Source organism: Strigops habroptila, chromosome 11 (genome assembly GCF_004027225.2).
Source record: "Strigops habroptila isolate Jane chromosome 11, bStrHab1.2.pri, whole genome shotgun sequence".
Taxonomy (NCBI): Eukaryota; Metazoa; Chordata; class Aves; order Psittaciformes; family Psittacidae; genus Strigops; species Strigops habroptila.
Genome location: NC_046360.1, coordinates 23,959,981 through 23,983,501, shown reverse-complemented (window position 1 = coordinate 23,983,501; position 23,521 = coordinate 23,959,981). Strand labels below are relative to the sequence as shown.

The window sequence follows — 23,521 nt, the reverse complement described above, 5'->3', positions numbered from 1 at the left end:
TACACAATAATCAGTAACAAAATACCAAATTAGACTAAAATCTTGGGAAGATATATCAAAGCAAGAAATAGTTGTTAAATTGTACCCACACATTTCAATTCAGAGAGGAATGGTTCAATATTCTGTAGCTTACTTCATCACTACTGGCTGCCTTCTTTATAAAAACACCAGAAATTATGAACAAATTTATGGTGGCATAATACGGAATATATTTCTACTTACTAACAAGCTAGGAAGATATTTCATAATACTACAATATACTTTTATGAGAAATACTGCAAGAACAGTATGCTCGGGAACAGCATTCTGAGCCATCTTTATATGTGGGTAAATGTAATGCAGCATCACTACCAACAATGTGCAGAAACTATATTTAAATATCTGGAGATAATGTGATCTACCTAAAGTGATTACTAGAATTTGTCCCGGACCTACTGGCCTTACTCTCTACCAAAAAATTAATCAGAAGTGCTACAGTGAAATGATATAATTAAAATGAGGAACTTGTGACAGTGTGCAATCTGCTGAAAGGCATAGCTGACACAGCCCTAAATGATGCATTAAGTTCCACATGCATGTTCTGTTTACTTGTGGTATAGAAGCAGATGTATAATGATCACAGCTGCTACCTTCTCAAAATGCACTTTTCTTACTATGGCTCCCATTACACACGAAATACTGCTGTAATTCAGAATCTCAGAATCAGAAAATCAGATGTTGGAAGGGTAGCTGCAGTATGCAAAAAGTAACTCAAATTGCAGGAGTGGCTGAAGGGGAAAATCAGACCCATACAGGTGCCAACTTTGCTGTTAGATTCTATTTGACTTTTAAGAAAAATACTTAGCCTACTTTTGCATTTCAAGTTTATGTTTGTCAAAATAAGCATTATATTATTAACAGATAAGATACAATTAAATGCTGTTTTTAAGAAGACATCTACTTTAACAGATAATATCTTTATTCCTCCATAAATAGTATTTGTTCCTGAATAAAGAGTATTTATCTGTTACAATCTAAATGAGACCCATAAGCCTTCAAAGGCAGGAAAAACAAACCCAGAATATTCTAATAAACCAGATCACTACTTAGTAAATACTGGGTCAGGATGAATCTGATACTGAATTATGACACCGTATACATAACAGCATCTCCAATCATCTTTCCAAGGAATCCAAATGTCATCATGCCATCAACAGTTCTGGTTCAAAACATTATTTCGTGAAGAATACCTCTACAGCAATCTCTGCATTCTTAAATTTTGCTTCCTTACAGGTGCAAAAAGAAAAATCAGGAATATCTATTACAGTGATATAAGAGTATAAAATAACTTTTTTCAAGGAGGTATGGAAAGAGTAATGAAACAACGGCAGGTGAGTGGGAGACTGCTCCATAATGGAAGATTTTGGGGGGGGGGAATATTTGGAAATTTGTGTCAGCTGAAACATCTTTAAAAATAAAAAAAAAAAAAAAGAGAGAGAGAGAGAGAAATATTAATCAGAAAGCACAATGACCAAATGACATTCTCTCAAAATGTTCAAAGAAAGCATGGCGTATTCCCTCATTTAAAACCATTAAACACAAAGATTTCATGTCTGGATCAGACAGTTCCCAAGATGAAGACTGCAGGATCCAGTACTGTGCATTTATTCTTTTCCCTAGACATCCCCTATCAGACAGTATGAGAGCTAGGATGGGGGGGTTGATGCTATAACCCAGCATATAAATTGCTGTTCCTTCATTACAGAGAATCTTGCTAAAACAGAGTTGCTTCTAGCATGACCAAGTTAATTTTGGGGCACGTCTAAACTGACAGAAAAACCTTGACATTTAACATCCAACTAATTATGGTGCTTAAGTTATTGATAAAAAATAACCTTCTAGTCCTTTTCAGAGGCACGAATGCTTTTCAAATTTACATAAAAACAATGCATGCAGACTAGAAATCTATAGCTTAGAACAAACACATCTCCCTATTTTAGGCTGATATGTATATAGTATTGTAAAATAAAAAAAAAAATGAGTGCTTTGATTCTGCCCTTTGAAGATCTGAGTCTGTCCAAGCTGAAAAGGTCTCCAGTCACTATGCACAATTAGGACAGCAGAATACAGGCCAGATTTAGCCCTCCAAACAAAGAATATCTAAGCATGTCTGATTATTATTTTTTCTTACAGTTATTCCCAGCAATGAAGGTCACTGCAAACCATGTAGCACATATTTTACTGCTTGTTACTGCTTATACAAAATCACAGCTAGCAACTATCAGCTAAAATATGCAGTATTTTTCTTAACTCATACACAGAATGCTTGAATAGATATAGCACCACATTGTCAAGTAATCGTCACATATATTAATGGAAAATATAGCAGCATCCAAATATTACTGCAGTTGAGGGAAACCACTCACCAATTTTAAAGTATTTTGAAGTGTTACTTTCATCATTGAAATCTCACTATTTATAAAAATCTATTCGTATAAGAAGAAAAAAATTAGGCAAAGCTATAGAATCCAACTATTATGGTAGAGCGAATATACATGCAAGACACAGCTAGCTTACTAATTAGGGAATCAATTCTGAAACTTTTATCAACCCAGCAGTTACTGACTGAAGAAATTCCATCATGAAGCCATTCCATTTATCAAAAATTAATCCACTCTGATTTTTCCCGCCAATTTTCTTTTCACCAATTTTGCTGTAACATGTACCTATCCAAAGTTTTGTAAAGATGAGCAAATTCTTCAGTCTTCTCCTGGGGAGCACTTTGGTATTTAGCCTTATGAAAGAGTTAACTAGATGCTTATGGATATTTAACAAAGTATCCATAATAGAGTTAATGCTGCAAATGACACTGTTTTTCTCACAGTATGAACTTAGATAAGCTGCTTCTGATTTGAAAACAGGTGCAGTAGTTTAATTATGAAGCTATTCTATTTATAAAGGAAAGTCCTATGTACAATATCCACACCCCAGGCTTGGTTTAAAAAAAGTGCAATCCCTTGAGACTGCATCCTACTCAGAGTTATAAGAATTCTACCATTTAATTAATTACAATCTGAAACCCAAAAACTTGTCTGCTCCATGGGAGTCAGGTATTTTCATGTGATTGTAAGACCACAGCAGTATATCACTCATTAGCTAAGTCATTATGCTTTAAGTGCTCATGTTTTACACTTCTTAATTGCAAGTAAAATGCATTAATTAAGAACATGAGCAGCCATCAAAAAAACGATTCACTCTGCAATTGGGGTTGTCTAAGAGCACCACCCAGTCATTTCTACCCCAGTCAATACACAGAGATACAAACACTGATTCATATTTAAGGATAAACAATAGTTTTAAAAGAAAACTTTCAGTCTCAGTTTTATCTTCTAGATAGATTAATACTCTAACGTTTTAATACACTTCATGAAATTCATTTTTTCACCTATAAACCAAAGCTATAAAACCCATTTCTAGTGAAGCATCTACCACCATTACTACTGCTAACCAGTCAGGTTGCTGAAATGCAGAAGAGATTCAAGTCTTCAAGCAATGCAGCTTCATCTGTAACACACACACAAGTGCAGAACCTTTGACTTCTTCAGAAGAGAATTGCATCTCAAAAAAGATTAAGCCCTTTTAACCTCCCTAAGTCAATACAGGCACCTACAGTTACCCTATTTTCATTTTTAGAGAGACAAATATTCCACCACAAACTTAAATAATATAGTAACGTTCAAATTCAAAGATTTTTTTTTCATTCCAGTAGGACTTTAACATGCACTATTCATGACTGGAGTAACAGCAAGTAAAAGTGAGGAAGTGTTTGCAACTTTGCAAAGCTTTGCTAAAATATATGATCACAGTTTTGTAGCGTACGTCCTGAAATGGCCCTGTCAAAGTAAACCCATGGACTTTAAACTCATGGGCATTTTACTTATTGTTACTCCTCCAAAGCTTTAGAGGAGGAAGGATAGGAAAACCTGTGCTCTTACAGCCCCAGGATTCCCCTGCTTTGTCTTCACGTACTAAGAAGGGATTACAAATTTTACAATGCAGAAACAGATGATGTTTCACAGCCACCTTATGAGCAGAGTGCTGACCCTGTGTTGGAGTGTCTGGCACACTGAATGCTGCTTGTCAGTTGAGGAAATGCCTCCTCCAGACAAATGTGAGCCCACATATCTGCTCCTTGCCCAGGAAACTGAAGTACTTCTGTTCTCAGTGACCTCCCTAATAGTTTAATAGAGAGCAAGCATCAGCAGTACATATTATGCAAACTGTGAGCGTGCAATGAGTATGAAGAGTCACCCAAATCCTGTAAGTTCATTTACAGCTGATAAGGTTACCTATAAGCTCATATCCTACTAGACTTAGTTCCCAGAAGAACAGATGAGCTTCCACTACTTGCCAAGATAGAAAGCACATTATGATGAAAATACCAGCTTGGAGCTTCCAGTACCAGCTTTCTTCTCATGAAGAATGAGAAAAAGTGGAAAAAGGAAATGAGTATCCAACTAAGTGAAAAATAGCCTGGAGTACCTGGACCTCTAACACCCTGATTTGTCCTTTACATTTGCCAGGGACTTATTTTAACACTATTAATAGAACAGGCTGTATCTCTCAAACACAAACTCTTCAAAATTCCATACTGAAAACAAGAGGCTGATGCGTGGTGGTATAAAATGGCCACGCTCACTTCCATTTTTAGTAGTTTGAAGAATATTTAAATAAGACTGTGGGTTTAGACTTTTTCTTCCACAATCAGAAAAAACGTGGTTTACACATTTGGTAGAAGAGTCTGATGATATCTTCTAGAAACTAAATCCTCTCCACATGACTTGTATCTTCTGGCACATATATTTGTTTCTTTTCCCTGACTTATAAACAAAATTGAAAGTGCAAACATTCATTTTACAAAAATAAATGAATTCTGCACTCCCAAGATCCCAAATCCAAATATTGAAATATCTACATGTAAAATTTGTTCTTTATTAGAGAGGAAAGTTTTGAGTAATAATGTTAAAAGTTTGGCACTTCTATAAACGCAAATTCAGAAGTATTTTATGGGTTTAGTAGTATTTCACAAAGTCACATATGAAAAACATGACTGTTCATTCCGCATCCTTGCAAGTGTTCAAGGCCAGGCTGGATGAGTCTTTGAGCAAGTCTGATCTAGTGGAAGATGTCCCTGCCCATGGCAGGGGGAATGGAACTAGATGAGCTTTAAGGTCCCTTCCAACCCAAACCATGCTATGATTCTCTCTCTTTATACTACGTGATGGAATATGGAATTAAAACTAACATTTCTGAACACAGAATATATCTATCCAAAAAGACTGCACTGATCTTGCAACTTGAGGTTGACACATAGGCCAATTAAGCCTTTTCGGCATCGCCAGCTCGACCTAAAGATACCCTCTTTATAGGCAAAATAAGCATTTTCAAGGTATAATTTTACAAAGTACTCTAGCTACAAAAGAACACTTTTGTTACATATGTAACCATATTCTTTAGAAATACATTTATATTGATAAATGTTAAATGAAGGATACTGATGCATCCTTGACAATTTATCTCTTCTCTTCCCATTAGAAAATAGCTATTGGACAGGAGCCCATCAGGACAGACCATCTCTTTAAATACTTCCAGTATCCTCAGCCCAGAAATCTATAATTTTAACTCAGTCATCATGATCAATTTGCCTGAAGGTTATCTGCTAATACGTTTGTGTTCTGTTACCTCTACACTTATATAAAGGCAAGAAAAAGACAGTTCTAAAATGCTTACAATCCACAGTACTTAACCCTTCACTGGAAACCCTCCATTCACTGAACACCAGCTGTATCAAGGCCTCAAAATCATCTGTAAATCTTCACCCCGTTTTTACCAGAACAGAACAAAGCACCTGCAAGACAATCTAGCATGGCCTTTACCTTTGTTCAAAGAACAGATCAAGCTCATTCAGATTATTAAAAGGTGGTATGTCATACCTCACTAACATACATGATCTTTGTGCAACTGCTCTTTTAAGTTCACTTCCTTTCCATTAGTCTTTCAAGTTGTTGCTTTTCTTCTGGTACTCTCTAAAGCAGCCTTATTCCCAAACACAGAGACAAAGGGGACTAGACCAACCCCTGTACAAAGTCCCTGTGTGGCCACTAATTCAAATAGTCAGGGCTCAGTACCCTCACCTTCCCTTCTGTGCAACACTTCAGAAGACAGTCTATCCAACCCATGCTTTAGCTCCAGGATGTTATTTCTCCCAAAACTTCTGTCTGAAATTCATTTCCTACCCTGCCCTTAATGCCCTATTCTTCCTACTTCATACTTCCTTATTTCAAAGAATTACCATTACAAAAATGAAACTTTTAGCCACCTAATTATTTGCTTAGTCCTCAAGATAAAGCCCTTACATGACTCCAGAATTTGCACTGACTAGTACATAAAGAGATGCACACAACTTCATGCAACAGCTCAGCCCTAGCAGTCTGAGTAAAAGGAATACTGAGGTCCTGCATTTGGGCTTTCATGCATACATTTAATATAATTATTTGGGGCTAAGAAATATGTGATATTTGGATCAACAGTAACATTGCTGCAAGGGTTTCTGAACATACCCTTGTTATCCATGTGTCACACGATCACGCTGAAAACACTCTCCATGGTATAACTCCCACCAGCTGGAGAGTCCGCATGAGCATACCTGTGAAAACCAGTATCTCATGCTTTCTTTTGTTTTGTGCAATTTCTTTTTGTTCAATAAGATGATGCCTGTCTTGGTTTCATTCACAGATCATCTGCTCAAGGAAGTCACTGAACCAACCAAACATCGAGGGGTGCTTGTGCTACTAATGTAACAAATAGAAGCTTAACATTAGCATTTTCAGATACACATGAAACACCGTATGGAAGCTTACTGTATCTGAGACATCTAACATTAACTCCCCCAAATTTCCTTTCCTACTGCTGTTTACCTAAATGTCACTGCTTCTGCTGCATCACTATGGGAACAGTGGCTGTTCCTTCTGTTCCTATATTGCCACTACCAATCACTTTTTCCTCGCCAAAATTTGCTGCCAAAACATTCTACGTTCTCAAACTTAAAATATAGCCTCTGACAACACAATTCACCAGAAAGTGTTCACCAGAAACACAGCCAAACCATTTCCAAAAAAAGACAAAATAGGAAACTATTTGAAGAGAATCCCCCAGATCTCATTTTACTGTTCATATGAAACCTTTTCACCATATTTGTATGTTTCACAGCCTCAAACTTTTTTTTCCCCATTTGATATCCTTTTAGAGCAGGAAACTATTTTATAGGTGGGAAACCAAAATACTAAAAAGATAAACAGCCCATCCAAGATCACAAGATGGTAGGCACAAACTAAAATATTCAGTGCTCATTTCTGAAGTTCTTGACCATCATTTTACCTACTTTCTCTTACCCTTTCTGCTGTGGCACCAAACTTTTATTTCCTTAGCCTGCATAATTCAGTGATTGTCTTAGAGAAGACAGGCAGTTCTGTAAGGATGAAAATTAATAAAGCCTTATCCCTACAGCCTGGCATTGGTTGTTAAGTTTTGGTACTATGTGGGCTCCTGCTGCAGCCTGCCTTTGAGGGAGGAAGGAACACAAAGTTTCTCTTCCTGTTCTCGAAAATCACGTAAAAATAACTGAAATCTTTGTTTCTGCTGCATTTGGTTAAAATGAGATGCTCTCAGGAGTTAGAGCTACATCACAACTTGCAGCCCATGTATTTTCCATCCACACCAAATGAAAGCTCTCAGCAATACAGAAAACATAGATGCAAGCAGCAGCTGATAGTCTTTTACTACAGGAGACAAAGTCCTTTAAAGAAGTCACGAACCTAACCTATGCTGACAGACTAGGTCTGTGCATGCTCGGTCCACCTATGCTCAATCTGCATTAACTATGGGTGTTAAGCTCGCAAAGCCTCCAGGGAGTTTCAGAGTTCAGGGTAAGGTCCTCTTGCTATATTAAGAATACAGATGGCATGTATGGTTTTAAGATGGGCTTACCCCAACACACCCATGACAATGCAAACATAAAACTATATCATTAGCCAGTGAAATAACATGGCCTCTGCTGACACTATGTTTTAGGGGATTCAGTTAAATATGATAGTTTCATTATATTTAATACAAAACGTAAAAAATTAAGTACCATTCAACTTGGTACTGGAATGTAGAGGAATTTTCTGTTGCCAGTAGCAGAGACTTGGTAGCTGGAAGTATTCATCTTTGCTCAAGTGGTCAATCAGAGCACAAACTCCACTAAGCATCACTCAATGCCATGAGACTTTTAGGTACAGTTGGGTTAAACATTGTTCTTTTTATCACTGACTTTGTTCATTTAGTTTTTGTGAAGTCAGGGGTATCAAGAGATTTGGAGACCTTATTTTAATGAATGTACAAGATCTATAGAATTTGGTAGGTGATTTTCTTTCATTTTTCCCTCTGCTATAGCAATAAATCAATTATTGATTTCTTCAGAGCTACCTGAACTTGGAACCAGTAAGTCTTCTTGGGATGAAAATAAGTATATGATTACTTAAATATCATTTCATGATGAATAACTGACTTAATGCCACACATCACTGTTATATGTTTTAAAGGATTCTAGATGCGTATATGAAAAAAATAAGTAATGGCATCATAATAATTCTATCAGAGTGAAAAATTACACTAACAAAATGTCTGATAAGCATAAGAGAGCTTTGGAGTATTTGCTTGGAAGGACTGCTTTTTTCCGACTAGCTGAGTGGCGTCAGATGCGATCTTGCTGGAGGCTGCAGCCACCCTCAACCAATCCAGGAAAGTATGATAATTCAACTACTGAACCTTATCAAGGAACATTTCCCATGCTTATGTTCTTACATTGTAAAGAGCTTTCCAGCCTTTATACCATACAAATGTAACTGACTGTATGCTCCTTTGTGCCACTGGATCTTATGCAAAATTTTATATTACTATCGAGCACTACAGTATTATCCTACAATAATACTCCCTAATAACATAGAACAGGCAAATGATGCATCTTGGTCAGCTGTGCTGATTTCATTGACAATGTTATTTTTCATAGTTAAATTTAGAGCATTAATCACAAATATTTAAAGTTTGGTTTCAAATGCTGAAGTCAAGCACCTAGGTTTCTGAGAATCACCACACTCTTTAATCAAGGCATTCTTCAAGAGTGGAACTCTAAAAGCACTTTTCATAAAAATGACTAGGAAAAAACAGGAACAACAGTAAAGTGTTAACTGGTGCTACCAAGGGAATTACATACTAGCAGGAACTAAGCACATGCTTTCAGTCTCCTCTGAAAGGAGAGGGGAGGATGAGAGTCTACTTGCAATTCATTAGATGAAAATATTATTGCAGAGGATTACACAATAACAAAATATCTAATATTGAAAAGCAAACCCATCCTGACTAATTTTATTCCACTATCCCTATATATTCATTTACCCTTTCTTCATGGCCCTGTCCACCCAGATGGCCCACCTAAAGAAAGGCTTTGGTGTATCACAGGATAAACAAATCTGAGTTGTTGCAAAATGAATGGTAAACCAACTCATACACTCAATAAACCATCACTGCAAACAGCTTGTCATTAAAACTCTAAATGTACTAGAAAATACATTTAGTTGCTCTTAACAGCTACATGAGTCTTTTGAAGTACCCAGGAACCAGCTTTCTGAAAGCACCCAGAACTTCCCCATTTCTGCTCAAATTACACAAGCCTTGACCAGCACTTTTAAAAGCCACAGATCCCAACTCTGTAGTATTTCAAGACACAGTGCTCACACACAGAGACCATACACCAAAAACACCAAACAAACAAAAACACCAGTTCTTATATGAAGCATTTTCTTAAAAGAAACTAAACACCCATATTCTGCATAACCTAGTTTTAAAATGGGTTTTATAAAGCAAATCCAAGTAGTATTTATGGCAATCCTCTTCTGGTGTGGCATTGATACACAGCAACACGTAAAGATTCTCAATTTTACGTGTTCACTTTTGAGTAAAAACTTCAGAAACTATTTTCAGGGTTTCCTTTAGCACAGCAGCTATTGTCAAGGAATAAAACCATAGATCATAATTTTGTTAAATTCACATGCTCAACACTGGAGTAAATTAGTAATTCACATGGGTTGACATACAGTCAGTAAACTGCTTTTTCAACTTAGGCTTGTTCATGGGTTTTCTCAGAGCATTTAAAAATCAACTTTTACTATATTCCAATAGTTTGTATGAAAAGTACAAACTCCTCCCACTCACCTTAAATGCTCACTTTAGATTTGAATTACAACAATTTTAATGTCAAATCTAACTATTTTGCCACTGACCATTCAACTGATACGGTAACTATTAAGATTATTCTAGGTATTTGGAAGTACACAGATGTACTCTTATTGTGACCAGCTCATGCTTCACAGTTTTCCAGGCATACCTTTATCAAGCACTATTCTGTCTGAGGAGACTGACTTTAGGCTATAATAGAAAAAGAACTTACACTGTATCTCCCCGGGCAGTTTGCCAATAATGCACTACCAGCAATTCTTTTTAAGGACAGACAAGCCCTTAGTAGGAATTCTCTACAGGAACAAGCTTGCAACTTTGAACATGGAAAAAAACATTTCCTTTCTAACGGAAATGATTAAGTACATCTTTTAGCAAGGCCTTCTGGTTTGGATAACTGAGAAGCCATCTCCTGCATTTAAAAACATGGAAAATCATTTTTGCAGTGTCATTAATTGAAACCTGTAAAACTGAGTTATGGACCTTCCCATACCCTTGCACTCCAAACAGCCATTTTTAGCTGTACTGGAGTAGGTAGATCCCAAGTTGTATTGGGGCACACAAATACAAAAGAAAGAACAACAGGGACTAGCCTATCTCATTCCCAAACCTCTACAAATCCAAATGACCTCTCTGCCAGCTGGAAATTGCCAGTCACCTTGGTCATATCTTTCTTTCAGGAACATTCCTTTCCCTATGCCAGAGCGTGAAATGAAATTTCTGTTTCATTCACCACTAGAGATGGACTTGACAGATGCAATTATGTTTACCAAGAAAATTCAAGAACTATTTCATGCTGCTGCTATACTGCACAGCAGACAGAACAGGCCCTGAAACTGGCTGCAGGACAAAGTGGGTGTAAACCACCAACTCAGAATTTTCACAAAGGAGAAAAGATTTTTCTAAATATTTAAAAAGTGGGTTTTTTTTAAATTGATCTGCACTGGTAAGTAAAGTCAATCCCTAACAATCAGCCAATGCGTACTACTGGAAGTAGTACATACTTGTAGTTTCATACATGTAGTTTCATACAGCAATATGAAAAAATGTCAATATTAAGACACAGCAGAGTACAGCATTAGAATATTTTTTAACCGAAATGTCATCTATTAAGGAACTCTTGCAGCTGCGCAAAAGTTACTTTCTGATGCATGTTGTCTCACCTAATGACCAAACAGCTTTATTATTAGTTTTCAGAAAGATAAGTCAGGCTGTTCCAGTAGTTAAATAGTTACTTCGTGGGTTTTTTTAATTATAAAATAGGCATCTGGGTAATAGATGTACATTAAAAGCAGCACAAAAAAAATTATTGAAACTATCCCTGAGAGCATTTACACGAGTATAGACAAAAAACTGACGGCCAAAGCATTCAAGCTTGTTCATTTTTAAGCCTGTGTGAAAAGAAAAAGGACAGTTACTAATATTTGGGTTTTTTCTTGCAGGCCCTCCTGAATACTCATACACAGAGCTATAAATACATTTCACTGACTTGAATCAATATGCAACATAAAATTCCTGGGGTATATCAGTTACAATTAGATCCAGTATTTTTTAATCTTTCTTCAAATTAAATTTAATGACATTTTCCTTTAGTACCAGCAGTTAGGTGCTTGACTAAATACACACAAACACTATCATGTCTCCACCATGTTCTCCCATATACAAAATGAATTACTTTCAGTAGAGTCCAAGTTATCTTGCATTTTACCTGTAAATTTTACTAGGGTGACTTCTGTGCCAGCTACCAGAGACATTAGAAGAGAGCATTAGCCAAGAATGCAAAGAAAAAAAATCAGAAACATAGTGTAAGTTATTTACATTGGAAGATGTTCTAAGGGGAAATAGACCCAGGCCTTAAAGACCCCTGAACTGAAAAAGTAAACACAGCTAAGACAGTAGGCATATGTAGAAGCCTTTCTGAAATATATCATAGAACAATTAAACAAACAAAAAAATTTACTAAATGTGGTTAAAATTAATAACATTGTACAACAATATTTTCAGATAAGCTATGTGTAAAGGGTAAGTAAGGTAAAAAACAGCAACTTTTTCAATGAATGGATTATTTATGTGGCCTGAGAACTTAATGAGTCATAGGGTTGCTAATGAGATAAGGATAGGAAGTCTGACATCTCCAAGTCAAAAGTTCAACCAGTTCTTCTCAGAGTACTCTCAGCTGTGCCCTAGATTGAAGGCACAACAGTTCAGGGACAACTATTGCTGGAGGTACTGAAAGATCCACCTAAATCTTCTTACAGAGGAAATCTTTGCTTGAAAGCTCAGACACAAACATTACCTTTCTGTAGCAGCGTCCACCACTATAGCTCTCCCAGTCCCAAATTCCTGGAAGAAGAAAAGGTGCCCAGGACCCTCACCCGACCTGCTCTGTAAGCACAGGCTGGAGAGACCTTCTTTTAATGCAGAACCTCACTCTTTGAGAGGTTCCCCGCCGACAACGGTAGCCAGAAACAAGGCTGAAGAATCCTGCTATCAGGGGCATAGAGTCTTTAATGATGATTAGGTTCCAGCCCTTCACGCATTAGGGTCAAGCCCATTACTCACACGACTTTGCACTTGCCAATTTGCTGTAATTTATGCAAGTATCAATTTCCTTTCAAGGAGAACAGTATCACCATTGAAACCCTTCAGGGTCTAGTCGCTAGAGATGCAGTACACTGAAAGCAGACTCAACTCAAAGTTCAGGGGTGTAGTTGTCATAGATTCTCAATGTACGGATGCTTCCTATTGTTCACATCTACTTTTTTCTTTTCTTTTTAAAGGAAAGAAAAATAACAACCAAAAATGTCAATTGGAGCCAAGATCCAGACTTGCACTGTGTCAGTGCCTGTGCATTGCAAAGCAGCCCAGTGCCAGTCAGACCAATTGGAAAGTCAGTAGGAGGCAAAGCTCAGGAAAGCAGAATATGGAACAGCAGGATGATACAAGAAAAAAAAGTTGAGGTGGGAGAGTGGGATAGAGCAAAGCATGCTGCAGAAGAGGACAAACAGAAAAGTAAACACAGAGGAAAGCCAGAGGGTAGGCACAAAAGATAACAAGAAAGAAAGGAAGGAGTGGGAAATTCACAAAAGACGTGAAGGGAAATAACATACCACAGATGGGGAGAAAAATGGAAAAGACAGAAACAGAATATAGATATATACAGGAAACCCTTCCTGCCAGATACAGCTTCTTATCAAGCTCAGACAAGAAACACAGCTAAAAAAAGAGCTGAATCAAGCGTGCAAAGTTCAGATCACCTGAAACTTCTGAAGGTAGATGAAAGAAACTACATTAACATATGAAGTAGTGAGCTTATAAGTATTTCATCCCAGAATACATTGCTCCTGTTCCACTGTAAGAGAAAAATAACTTCTCTGTCTCAATAATAGTTTCACCCATCTACTTGCAGAAAGACTGGGCCCACTTGTGAAAGAACATGAAGTGATTAGGGACTAATTATTAAGTAGAATTCAGGATCAAGTTCAGTAACTGTTTTTGAAGTTCATTAGCTATTGCACTCCATGCAGCATAAAAAAGCATGAGAGAAATACTCGAAGTATAGAAAAGAAGATCCCTTCCTCCTGCCTCTCCTGGCACACACCAGACACACACATCAAGGTGTTTTAGACAAAGAATTAGATAAACTTTCTCACAAAACACAGGACTGTACCACTTGGCAAGTGCTCAAACACAGTCCAGTCTAAACTTAACTCTGCACTTCTGCTTTGTTTGAAACACATTGTTTTGTATCACCCAGTACTAACACATTGTTCTTGAGAGAGAATATGACCATGAATCCACTATGCAAGGCAACAGCAGTAGTACACCCTCTAATCTCAGAGAACAGCAAAAAGGGAAAACAGAAATCTAAGCCTGCCTGCCCAGAAGATGAGAAGACAGACAAACACACTAATAATGAAAGGGACTCCTACCCCACATCGGTGATTACCATCTGCTTAATTTAGTCATTGATATCATGAAGAAACATTTTATTGCTTCCTTAAGTTAACATAAGTATCTCTTTGCATGCTGCTGGCTCTATCACAAAAACTTCAATAATCACAACTTGCATATCAGCAAAGATGAGTGACTGACAGAAACACACAATTGTCCCATGCTTACACTTAGATTACACCATCAATTTTCCACAAACAGTCTACTGTTCTAAAAACAAGGGTACTCGCAAACCTTCTCACAAACATCTATCTTAGGTTATTTAAGATTAAAAACTCGTATTCAAGAACAACAGATACTCAAGTTACCACCTATTTTAAAACAATACGTAAATACGCATACATTTGATTTGCTATTTCTCTTAAGACACATTTACCTATTTCTTAAAATGTTTGTTATATTTATGGGTAATTTGTGCTAAAATTTCTTTTACCATTACTACTGCAACATACAACTGACTGCGTTGACTGAACACCACATGTTGAAACATTCACAAGAAGGTAAGCACAGGACTCAGCCAGCACTTGGCAGTTGACATATGGTCAGTGTTTCACTGCCTCAGTCACGGGTGAAGAGAGACTCAGAAATTTTATTTCAGGTTTCTCTTACAAGTCACGGAAATTCCATCATACAGAAGCCACTTCCTAACACCCCATCACAAGAGGAGAGAACACCTGTTCTGCACACACCCCCTTGGATTGAGGTTGATTTTATGACTTCCTGAAGTCAATAAAGAATGAACACTTTGACTGCTCAAATTCTCATATATGCAAAGTCTTCTCCCTAGCCCAAGAAAAACCTAGAAAAGTTTCCATTTCTAGTTCCCACTTCCCAGTGGTTTTTGCCCTCTTGTACCATTGCTTCCTCCTTCCATGGCTGATTACAAATTATGCGTATTTTGTATTCGCAAAAAGAAAACTCCAGATGTGTAAATATTTAAGGTTTCTGTTTACAAATTAAAAAAATATGAGGCAGTTCAGCTAGCTGATGGAAAGCAATTAATCTATTCAACTCAATGAAGCAACATTGATTTACTCCCTGAGAACAGAGCCCTAGATGTAATATTCATATGCAAAATAAATTTATAAAGCTGAACTTTTGGTGTTTGCAAAATAAGGAAGCGAAGGCACTGGAGGCAGGACATGTTCCCATTCCTCACTCTGGTCTCTCCTCCAAGGCACTAAATGATACAAGTGCTGCAATCTGCACCATGTCAATGAATGCCAGTGTCCAGAGAGAGGAAAAGACGGGAAGAGGCTATAGGGCTTGTAGGACCAAACACCTGGGCTGGAAGGAGAGAGGAAATTATCTCACTTTGCTCAGCTTTTGAACTTCAATTAAAGCTGGAGTGGGATACAGTCTCTCAGCAAGATCAAACTAGCAGTGTAGGGCTTATGGAAGACATGTCTAGATCCAGGGGGCTAAAATCCTACCAAACCTATTCACTGGATTTAATACAGATTTAATACTGATTTTTAGGATTTGGTCTCATTTTTTAGACCAGTATCACAGAAGACCTGAACATTATTTGACAGGGTAATCCCTACTTCCACTATAAGACAACTGAGAGCCCTCTCTCTCAAATATGTATCTATGCATACACCTCCAGCATCAGGAAATGCATGCTCAAGCAAGTTCCAACGGAAGCCCAAAGATTTCTAACTCAGCTCTTCTATAATATTCTCTCACAGTACACTTGAATATACATTAGGAGTTCAACAAAGGAAGTGGGTCTACACTAGGAAAAACGTCGGTGAAATACCAGAGGAAGAGACATGAACCCGGACCCACTGGTTAGTGTATTTCATGATGTAGAACATTAGTTGTAAGAAAAGCCAATGTGGCTCATTACAGAACTACTTATTTTATTAGATAAGGTACACGGGATGTTCCTGTATGTACCCTTATTGCGCTCAAATCTGTCCCAGCACCTGAAAGTACATTGTCAGGATAAATTCTGTTCTCTGAGCAAAAGTAGTGGAATTACTCAACATCAGTATAAACAGAATGCAAATTTAAATGGGAATTTGAGAGAATTTTAAATGGCTAAGTAAGCTTTGTACATATATAACTGGCGGTTTTCAAGACCCCCTCTACTTAAAATGCATAAGGATGTCTTACTAAGAAAAAAAAAAAAGTGTATTTTTTTGCTTAGACAAACCTGGCCACATCAGATAAAAAAAGAAAAACCATCAGGGATGAAAATGTCAATGCACTAGCCTCACAAAACTAACACTAACAGTATTTCTTGCTGCATTATTAGCCTCTGACACAACTAACAGCTTTACCCTTTTCATGTAATGCTTTATGAAATTAGTTATTAGCAGATCTCTTGGTGGATTGACAGCTATGGAGATTTGTGCCCTGAATTTCTCAGGATGAAGGGGGGGGAGGGCAGGGAAGAAGAGAGAAATAAAGACTGTTGGTTGGCTAGATAGACAGCTGCATAAATCATTCTTTACATTGACCTGAATTGTTCTGCCTTTCACCATTACTTTTTATTGTCCATATTTGCTTAAGCTTGGTAAACAAAAAAATATATAAAATGAGTCATATGCACAGAATAATTACTTTCAGGAAAAATAAACAGGCTTACACACCGCAAATCACGCAAACATGTTCATAAATAGAAAACCTCACATCAGACTAAATTTTCGAGGTAAATTAATCCAAAATTGCCTACTTACTGGCACCTCCTCATTTCATGAGGAAACCTCCCCTCACCCAGAAAAAGTCACATGCAGATTTTGAATGTACAGGACCACTGAACTCAACTATTTAAAGATGGTGGTTATGTTTAAACAATGAAATTACTGCAATTTAATTCAATATTACCCTTGAGTATAACAGCTTTTCTAAGTTTGAATACAGAATTAACACAAAATTAGTTTTCATGATATATTTTCAAACACAACTCTAGTTACTACTTTCAATCGAAGAAATACATCTCTATGCTCTGTTTACTGCATTAGCATCCCTTTTTTGAGAGATCACTTACACCAGCAGTCACTGCTTTTAAAATTCACATTGATGTTCCTATCACTTTAAAATGTATTAATGTAAAATTCCCCACCATCCTCTCATTAAAAGCTAACATATCTAGTAAAATACACAGCAAAACAACACTGTTAAAAAAAAATGAAAACAGACTAGACAAGTATAAAATGAAAGCCAGTAAAACTTCAGGACTGAAACAAGTGTCAGAAGCACAGTAACAGCTAGTAAATATATTTCATCAGTATAAGCAATAGGAATTAGTTTTTATACGACACAAATACGTTTATACAAGCAGCACAATACTAATGTACGTTCCCCTCCAAAGAATTTCACTTCTGAAAAATCTTATTTTAAACACATGACATAAGGGAGCACATATTAAAACTGAAAAAACACCAAAGTAATTTCATAAACATTCTATTTTAAAGTTTCACTATATATCAATTTTAATTTTTTTACTAAAATTATCTATACTCAATACAATCTCAAATGCTAACAGCTAATCATGACCATCAAGTTAAAGTAAAGCAAACAAATACTAAAAACTCAAGAGTACTTACCAAATTATGATTTGTTGAATTAGAATCATCTTCTGGGAATGGGATGTAAACAGCTAAGGCCACACAATTGGCAAAAATAGACAATAGTATAAATATGTCAAATGGTCTGGAAAATCTTGTTAAGGAATTAATGAATTATGTCTATCTACAAACTTTTAAGTCTAGTTCTTTCAGCACCAACACATAAACTAAATCTTACTTTTAAGGCAACCTTTTGACTGATAACTGTGACAAACACTTCATCTCCTTTAGTTATGTCACTGTACCACATTATTTTCCATCGCAATTATTTTTTTTTCCCCAAAAACAAGAGAACATTGAAAAAAAGAAAACTATAACTCTTGCTGCCACAGAGCAATTTAGATTTAATTCCAGAGATTAATAAAATTATAAACTCTTAAATCAATACATGGGTCGTCATGATGGACAAGGAATACTTACTGAGCTGTTCTGTCCCCATATGCTCACGTAAGTCTCATTAATGTTAACAGAAATGTGCTCGTCCAAAGAGAAAAATCATTTGGGATCTCGTTCATAATAGGATGTGAGAAAGATTCCCAGCAGATCACAACAGTTCTCCTGTATGAGAGCTGGAAAGCTGTACAATGGACACAGGAGAACTCTGAGCCCCTCTTCACACTGCTGAAAGCCAGACTCCTGAATAACTTTGCTTTGGCCAGGACAGATGAAAGTTTAGGTGAGCAAACTGGGGAATATAACATCATTACTGGCTTGGCAGCCATGCACACTGAGAGGCTATAAGGCTCCACACTGACAATAGAACGAACTGCAGCTACACTGAATACCAGATCTGGATGACAGCAGTTGAAATTTGAAGATACCTTTTGTCTCCCAGAAAGAAAAATATTTCTTAAAAGTAGAAGTTCATCCTTCAATTTATCATTAATTTGCCTTTCCCTGAAAATATTTCATTCTTTTATTGTAGCTACAAACATGGAGGTACCCAGATGAACTTATCCATGGAAGTTTGGAAAGAGAGTAATTAGAGCTTTAGCTGTAATTTTCGACATTCTTTCCTTAATTCAACACACAACTTCATGATACATGTCCATAAGAGTCCCATAAGAGACTACAGGAAAAATATTGAAAATACTCAAACGCATATTTTTGTCAGTTTACATTTTCCTCTGGGGAAAAAGAAGAAAAAAAACAAACAAAAAAAACCCAAACAAAACAAAACAAAAAAAACAACCCACAAACCACCAACTCCTACAAATCCCATCTGCCCCTTAAGATTTGTTACATTTTGTTTGTTGACTTACCAAAGTTTGTCACCTCAAGGGCTGAGTTTATGTTCACAAAGCCTATCAACATCAACAGCTGCGACACACTTTATTTTGTGTACAAAATAAAGTTTCAACACACATCTTAACATGCAGCATTTTCCAGACTGAAATGAACAAATGATAGCAGCACAAGATTGACAGCTTTGTTTTATGATGTATTGCTACTGGGACAAATTCAGCCCTGAATTATTCCACTCCAGATCCATAGTAATTTCATTTAACTGACCTTAGCCAAGGAGAGGCCAATTTACTGAAATTAGTTGGACTTCTACCAGTTTCAATGAAAAAAGCAGCTATTTCACCATCTTTAATTTGCAACTGAATTATGTTCAAAGAATTTAAATAAACCTCAAGCCCTATAAATGAGTAACAGCTCCTATTGCCAGGTTGGCTGTTCTGTTTCAAGTGACAAAATGAGTCTTACCTCAGCAATCCACTCTCTTGAACAGCTGTTTCCCATTACAGGGATGTTGCCATGACTAATAGGCCACCATTATTCTCCTCGTGCCTCAACAAAACTATTTTCTATTTCAAACCTTTTCCTGAGAATTAAGCGATATGCCAAATCAACATGCTGTCAGTTGTGCCACAGACATCCACATACTTCCACATCACAACCACCGACCTCAAGACAAAAAATCCTTCCCAGCATAGAAGTCATCGTGAATACAGGCCAGTATGTCTGACCTCCTCTCTACAGATGTAAATGCTTCTAATATGTTTGGTGGCAGACATACGTTGTAAAAGTCCAGAAGATTGATATATTTCAGACACTTTAATGTACTTAGAGTGAGTCCTCGGCTTAACTAAATATCTTCCCTATTTCTAGTACCTGGAAAAAAAATCTTTTTAAAAAGATTTCTAAATCTGACTCATTCGCCCTAACAGCAACACACCAAACAGCAATACACCAAACAGCAATATGGAAGATACAGGTTTGGTATCTTAGGTCAACTCCCAGTTAACACTGCTAGATTCACTCCTATCCACTCAACCTTCTTTGGAAGGCAACAAATGCAACACAAAGGTTTGCTGGAATATAATGTAAGTTTGTAACAAAAAAATTCTGAAAATGTTCCCCCACCTCCTCCAAGAAAAAAGGAACAGCTATGAGCTCTTCTCTGACTTTGAGCTACTTATTTCAGTAAAATGATATTCTATGTCCTTATGACAGAAGCTAGGAGGCTATCCTTAACAGCAACTTAAGCAAAATTAACTGCCATCAAAATTAAAGATGGTTACCCACAAGTGCAAGTGAACTAATATGTTAGTTAGCTGTGATGCTATAAGATGCTATAAAACAATCCCCTTGATACATGCAAAGAACAGATCGTAAAAAAGGAAACCACATCAAAGGATACTTCCATTCTACTAGACTAATGCAGGCTCTTCGTATTGGGTTGTTGAGGGATAAACAGAAAAGGGCACGGGGTGGCCGACTACTAGACGTATTACCCTGTTTTTTGCTCTTGGCATATTGCTGGCGTTTTCTTTGGGACAGAGATCCTACAGGCTGGGCTGTGGTGGTACTCATATTTTGGGCAGCCTTTGCTTGTCTAGCAGCATCAATTGCAGCTTGCCAAGATAGAACAGTCGGCTTGGATGGTGCTGAACTGTTTGACTGAATAGCTGGTCCGTCACCAGGGAAAGGAATCCTGGTGCTACTTGCATAGTTTGCCTCTGTGGGACAAAAGAAAAAAGTACTTGGTTATAATTTTTTTTTATATGCTAAAATGTGTCACAATATTTCTGACAAAAAGATTATTTTAAGACCTCTTGGCAGTGTGATGCTTCCATGACAGGTACTACAGAGCACAAGTATATGCATATGTACGTGTGACTGAACAGTAGCAAAAAAAAAGCACTCAGGAATCAGTATTGCAACTTCAAGTTTAATGCAAGCATCAAGACACAAACACTTCATGTTTTGATTCTTCCACTTACTGCATTTTTTCCTAACTGAATGGCAGCTTTCATGTCACCATGTTTATCCAATAAAATACAGCTATTCCTTAAGATGAACTTTGCTGTAGCACCTTAGTATTTACTATTTTCTCATTTCATTTTGCTCAAAAAGTAGTTGTTTAAAATTCTTACGCATTGTTCTATTAAGAATAACCAAATCTGGGCGGTAGAAGAGAGTAAGGTCCTGTAAACAATTAAATCTCACCCTATTCTGTATTCTCAAAGAAAAACGCATGGCTGCCTCTCATGAGTGAAGAATCCAGTAGTGTCTGCTGATAAACATATTCATAAAGCACTGGTATCTTTCACCAGATACCAGTGATACCACTGTAGAGGGATGGGGTTTGGTTTTGTTTTTTAACAAGGTTTAAAAAAAATAAACTGTACGTTCCAAACACTAATAAAGTCCTCTTCATTCCAATGACAGCCAAGAAGACAAAACACCACCTCCTTGCACACATCTTTCCTTGCAAGCTCCTTAACTAGAGCAACAGAGTCTACTCCTGCATACACCTGTAGAAAGGAGAGACTCCCAAGTGAAACTCAAAACTTGCAGATGCTCGGGTGGTAAGAAATATGGAGGAACGGCACAATATACGTGCTGGGAATCAGGGCTGGCAGGGGATGACTGTGAAATGGATCTACCCAGGCAGGAGAGGAAAACAGCTCCGCAGCGATCGCTGCTCGTCAAAGAGAGCCACAAAAAGCACACCCCTCCTTTTCTATACGCGGGGGGAAACAGACAACGAGAACGACGCGAGAACAGCGAACACGCGTGGACGGGGACGAGCCCAGCGTCGGCCGCCGCCGCTGCTGCCCGCCGGGGCGAGGGGCCGCGGGAGCCCTAAGATGGCTCCCCGGGATGGCGGCGGGGGTCGGGGGGGTCACGGAGGCGGCCGAGCTGCCGCGGGGACCCGGCACCAGCGCGGTGAGTGCTGGCCAGCGGCGTGACACGGAGGGCAGCGGCGCCGGGGGCGGGCCGGCTCCGGGGCAAAAGCAGGGATGTCAGCGCCAACGATTCCAAAGCATCCCTGCTCTTCCCCACATCTCCCCCCCCCCCAATAAAACTGCTATGGCACAGCCATCTCCCCCGCCTTCCGCCTGCCCTTCTGGATGCCATGAAACGTGGTTCGGCGCAAATAAACCACCCACCCATCTACCTATCCACCGTCCTTCTACATCAACACTTGAAGGGGAAACAAAGCTTGCCCCCGTCAGAGGCGAAACCACAAACTTGCAGCTAATCGAGGGGGAGGAATCGTTTATAAACAACCGCGGGGGATGTGGCAGCGCCGGAGGGGATTAGCGCCGAGGAGCCTCGCGGCTCGCCTCGTGCGCCGGGCAGGGACCGGGCACGGACCGGGCACATCGCACCCACGGCCCTGGCCCGACCCCTCACCCGGGCGCGGGGAACCCCCGGGAGCCGCAGCGCCGAGCACGTTTGTCCACGATTACACAAGTACAAGGGAAACGCAGAGCAAGCCGCGTGCTCCCTCAGCGCAACCAGCCGGAGTTAATGGCCCCAGGACAAGGGACGGACGCGCATATTGGTCACACGCCGAGGGCAGCACCTTATCCCGCGTTCACCTCATCCCTGGTCGCTTCCCGAGCCCAGCCGTTCATCTCTTTCCCATCCCAAACCTTCCCCACCCTCTAACCCTTCCCTAATCCCCCGACTCCCAAATCCCTCATAAATCCTCCCCCGCTGCCCCCTCCCTTCTCTCAGCCCCACACGCCGCTGCCCTTGGTCGGCGCTCCGGCTCTTACCTTCTGGGTGCCGCTCGGGCTGCTGCTGCTGGTGCATGATTCCCACTTTCTCCAGTGTGTACGAGGAAAATGGAAAATAAAAAAAGGGCAGAGACGCCCCCACCCCACCGAGCCGGGTGTGCGCTGTCCCTGCGCTCCCCGCTACCCGACCCCCATGGTAGTGACTAGCGACGTGCGAGGGGCTGCTCCTCCTCCTGCTGCTGCTGCTTCGCCGCTGCCAAATCCCTCAGAGTTTGGGCCAACATGACACTCACATCCGGGTGACACGGGATCTCTCCATCCCTAGCAACCCGGCTGCTGCCGCTGCCTGCTCCTCAGTCCCCCTCCTGCCGCTGTCTGCTCCTCCTCAATCCCCCTCCTCCTGCCGCTGCCGCCCGCTCCTCAGCCCCCTCCTCCTGCCGCCGCCACGGGGTTAACTCCCTCGCTGCTGCTGCTGCTGATGCTGCCGCCGCCGTCGCCGCCACCACCACCACCTGCTGCTGCCGCACGCCGGGCCGGGCGGGGGCGCGGAGCCGCTCTCTAATCGCCTGGAGCTCCAGCAGCCGCAAATAGAGCTGTCGCCGCCGCCGCTTTAACCCCTTTGACGCCGCACGGCGCCTCCCACCCCACACGCCGTCCCCCACCACCCCTGTTCCCGCTGCTCTCTCGCCGCCCCGTGGC

General features: G+C 39.3%; 1 protein-coding gene across 12 annotated transcripts in view; it reads right to left on the bottom strand.

Annotated features, from left to right (window-relative positions):
• CACNA1D (calcium voltage-gated channel subunit alpha1 D) overlaps positions 1-23,234 on the bottom strand; it is a 185,519-nt gene extending 162,285 nt beyond the window's left edge. For all 12 annotated transcript variants that reach the window (XM_030502297.1, XM_030502289.1, XM_030502301.1 and 9 more), the window contains exons 1-3: positions 22,862-23,234; positions 20,491-20,809; positions 17,823-17,928 (exon numbers count right to left, since the gene is read on the bottom strand). In XM_030502297.1, coding sequence (XP_030358157.1) covers positions 17,823-17,928; positions 20,491-20,809; positions 22,862-22,898 — 462 coding nt within the window. In that variant the 5' untranslated portion in view covers positions 22,899-23,234. The remainder of the gene's footprint in view (positions 1-17,822; positions 17,929-20,490; positions 20,810-22,861) is intronic.
• Positions 23,235-23,521: the final 287 nt, after the last annotated feature.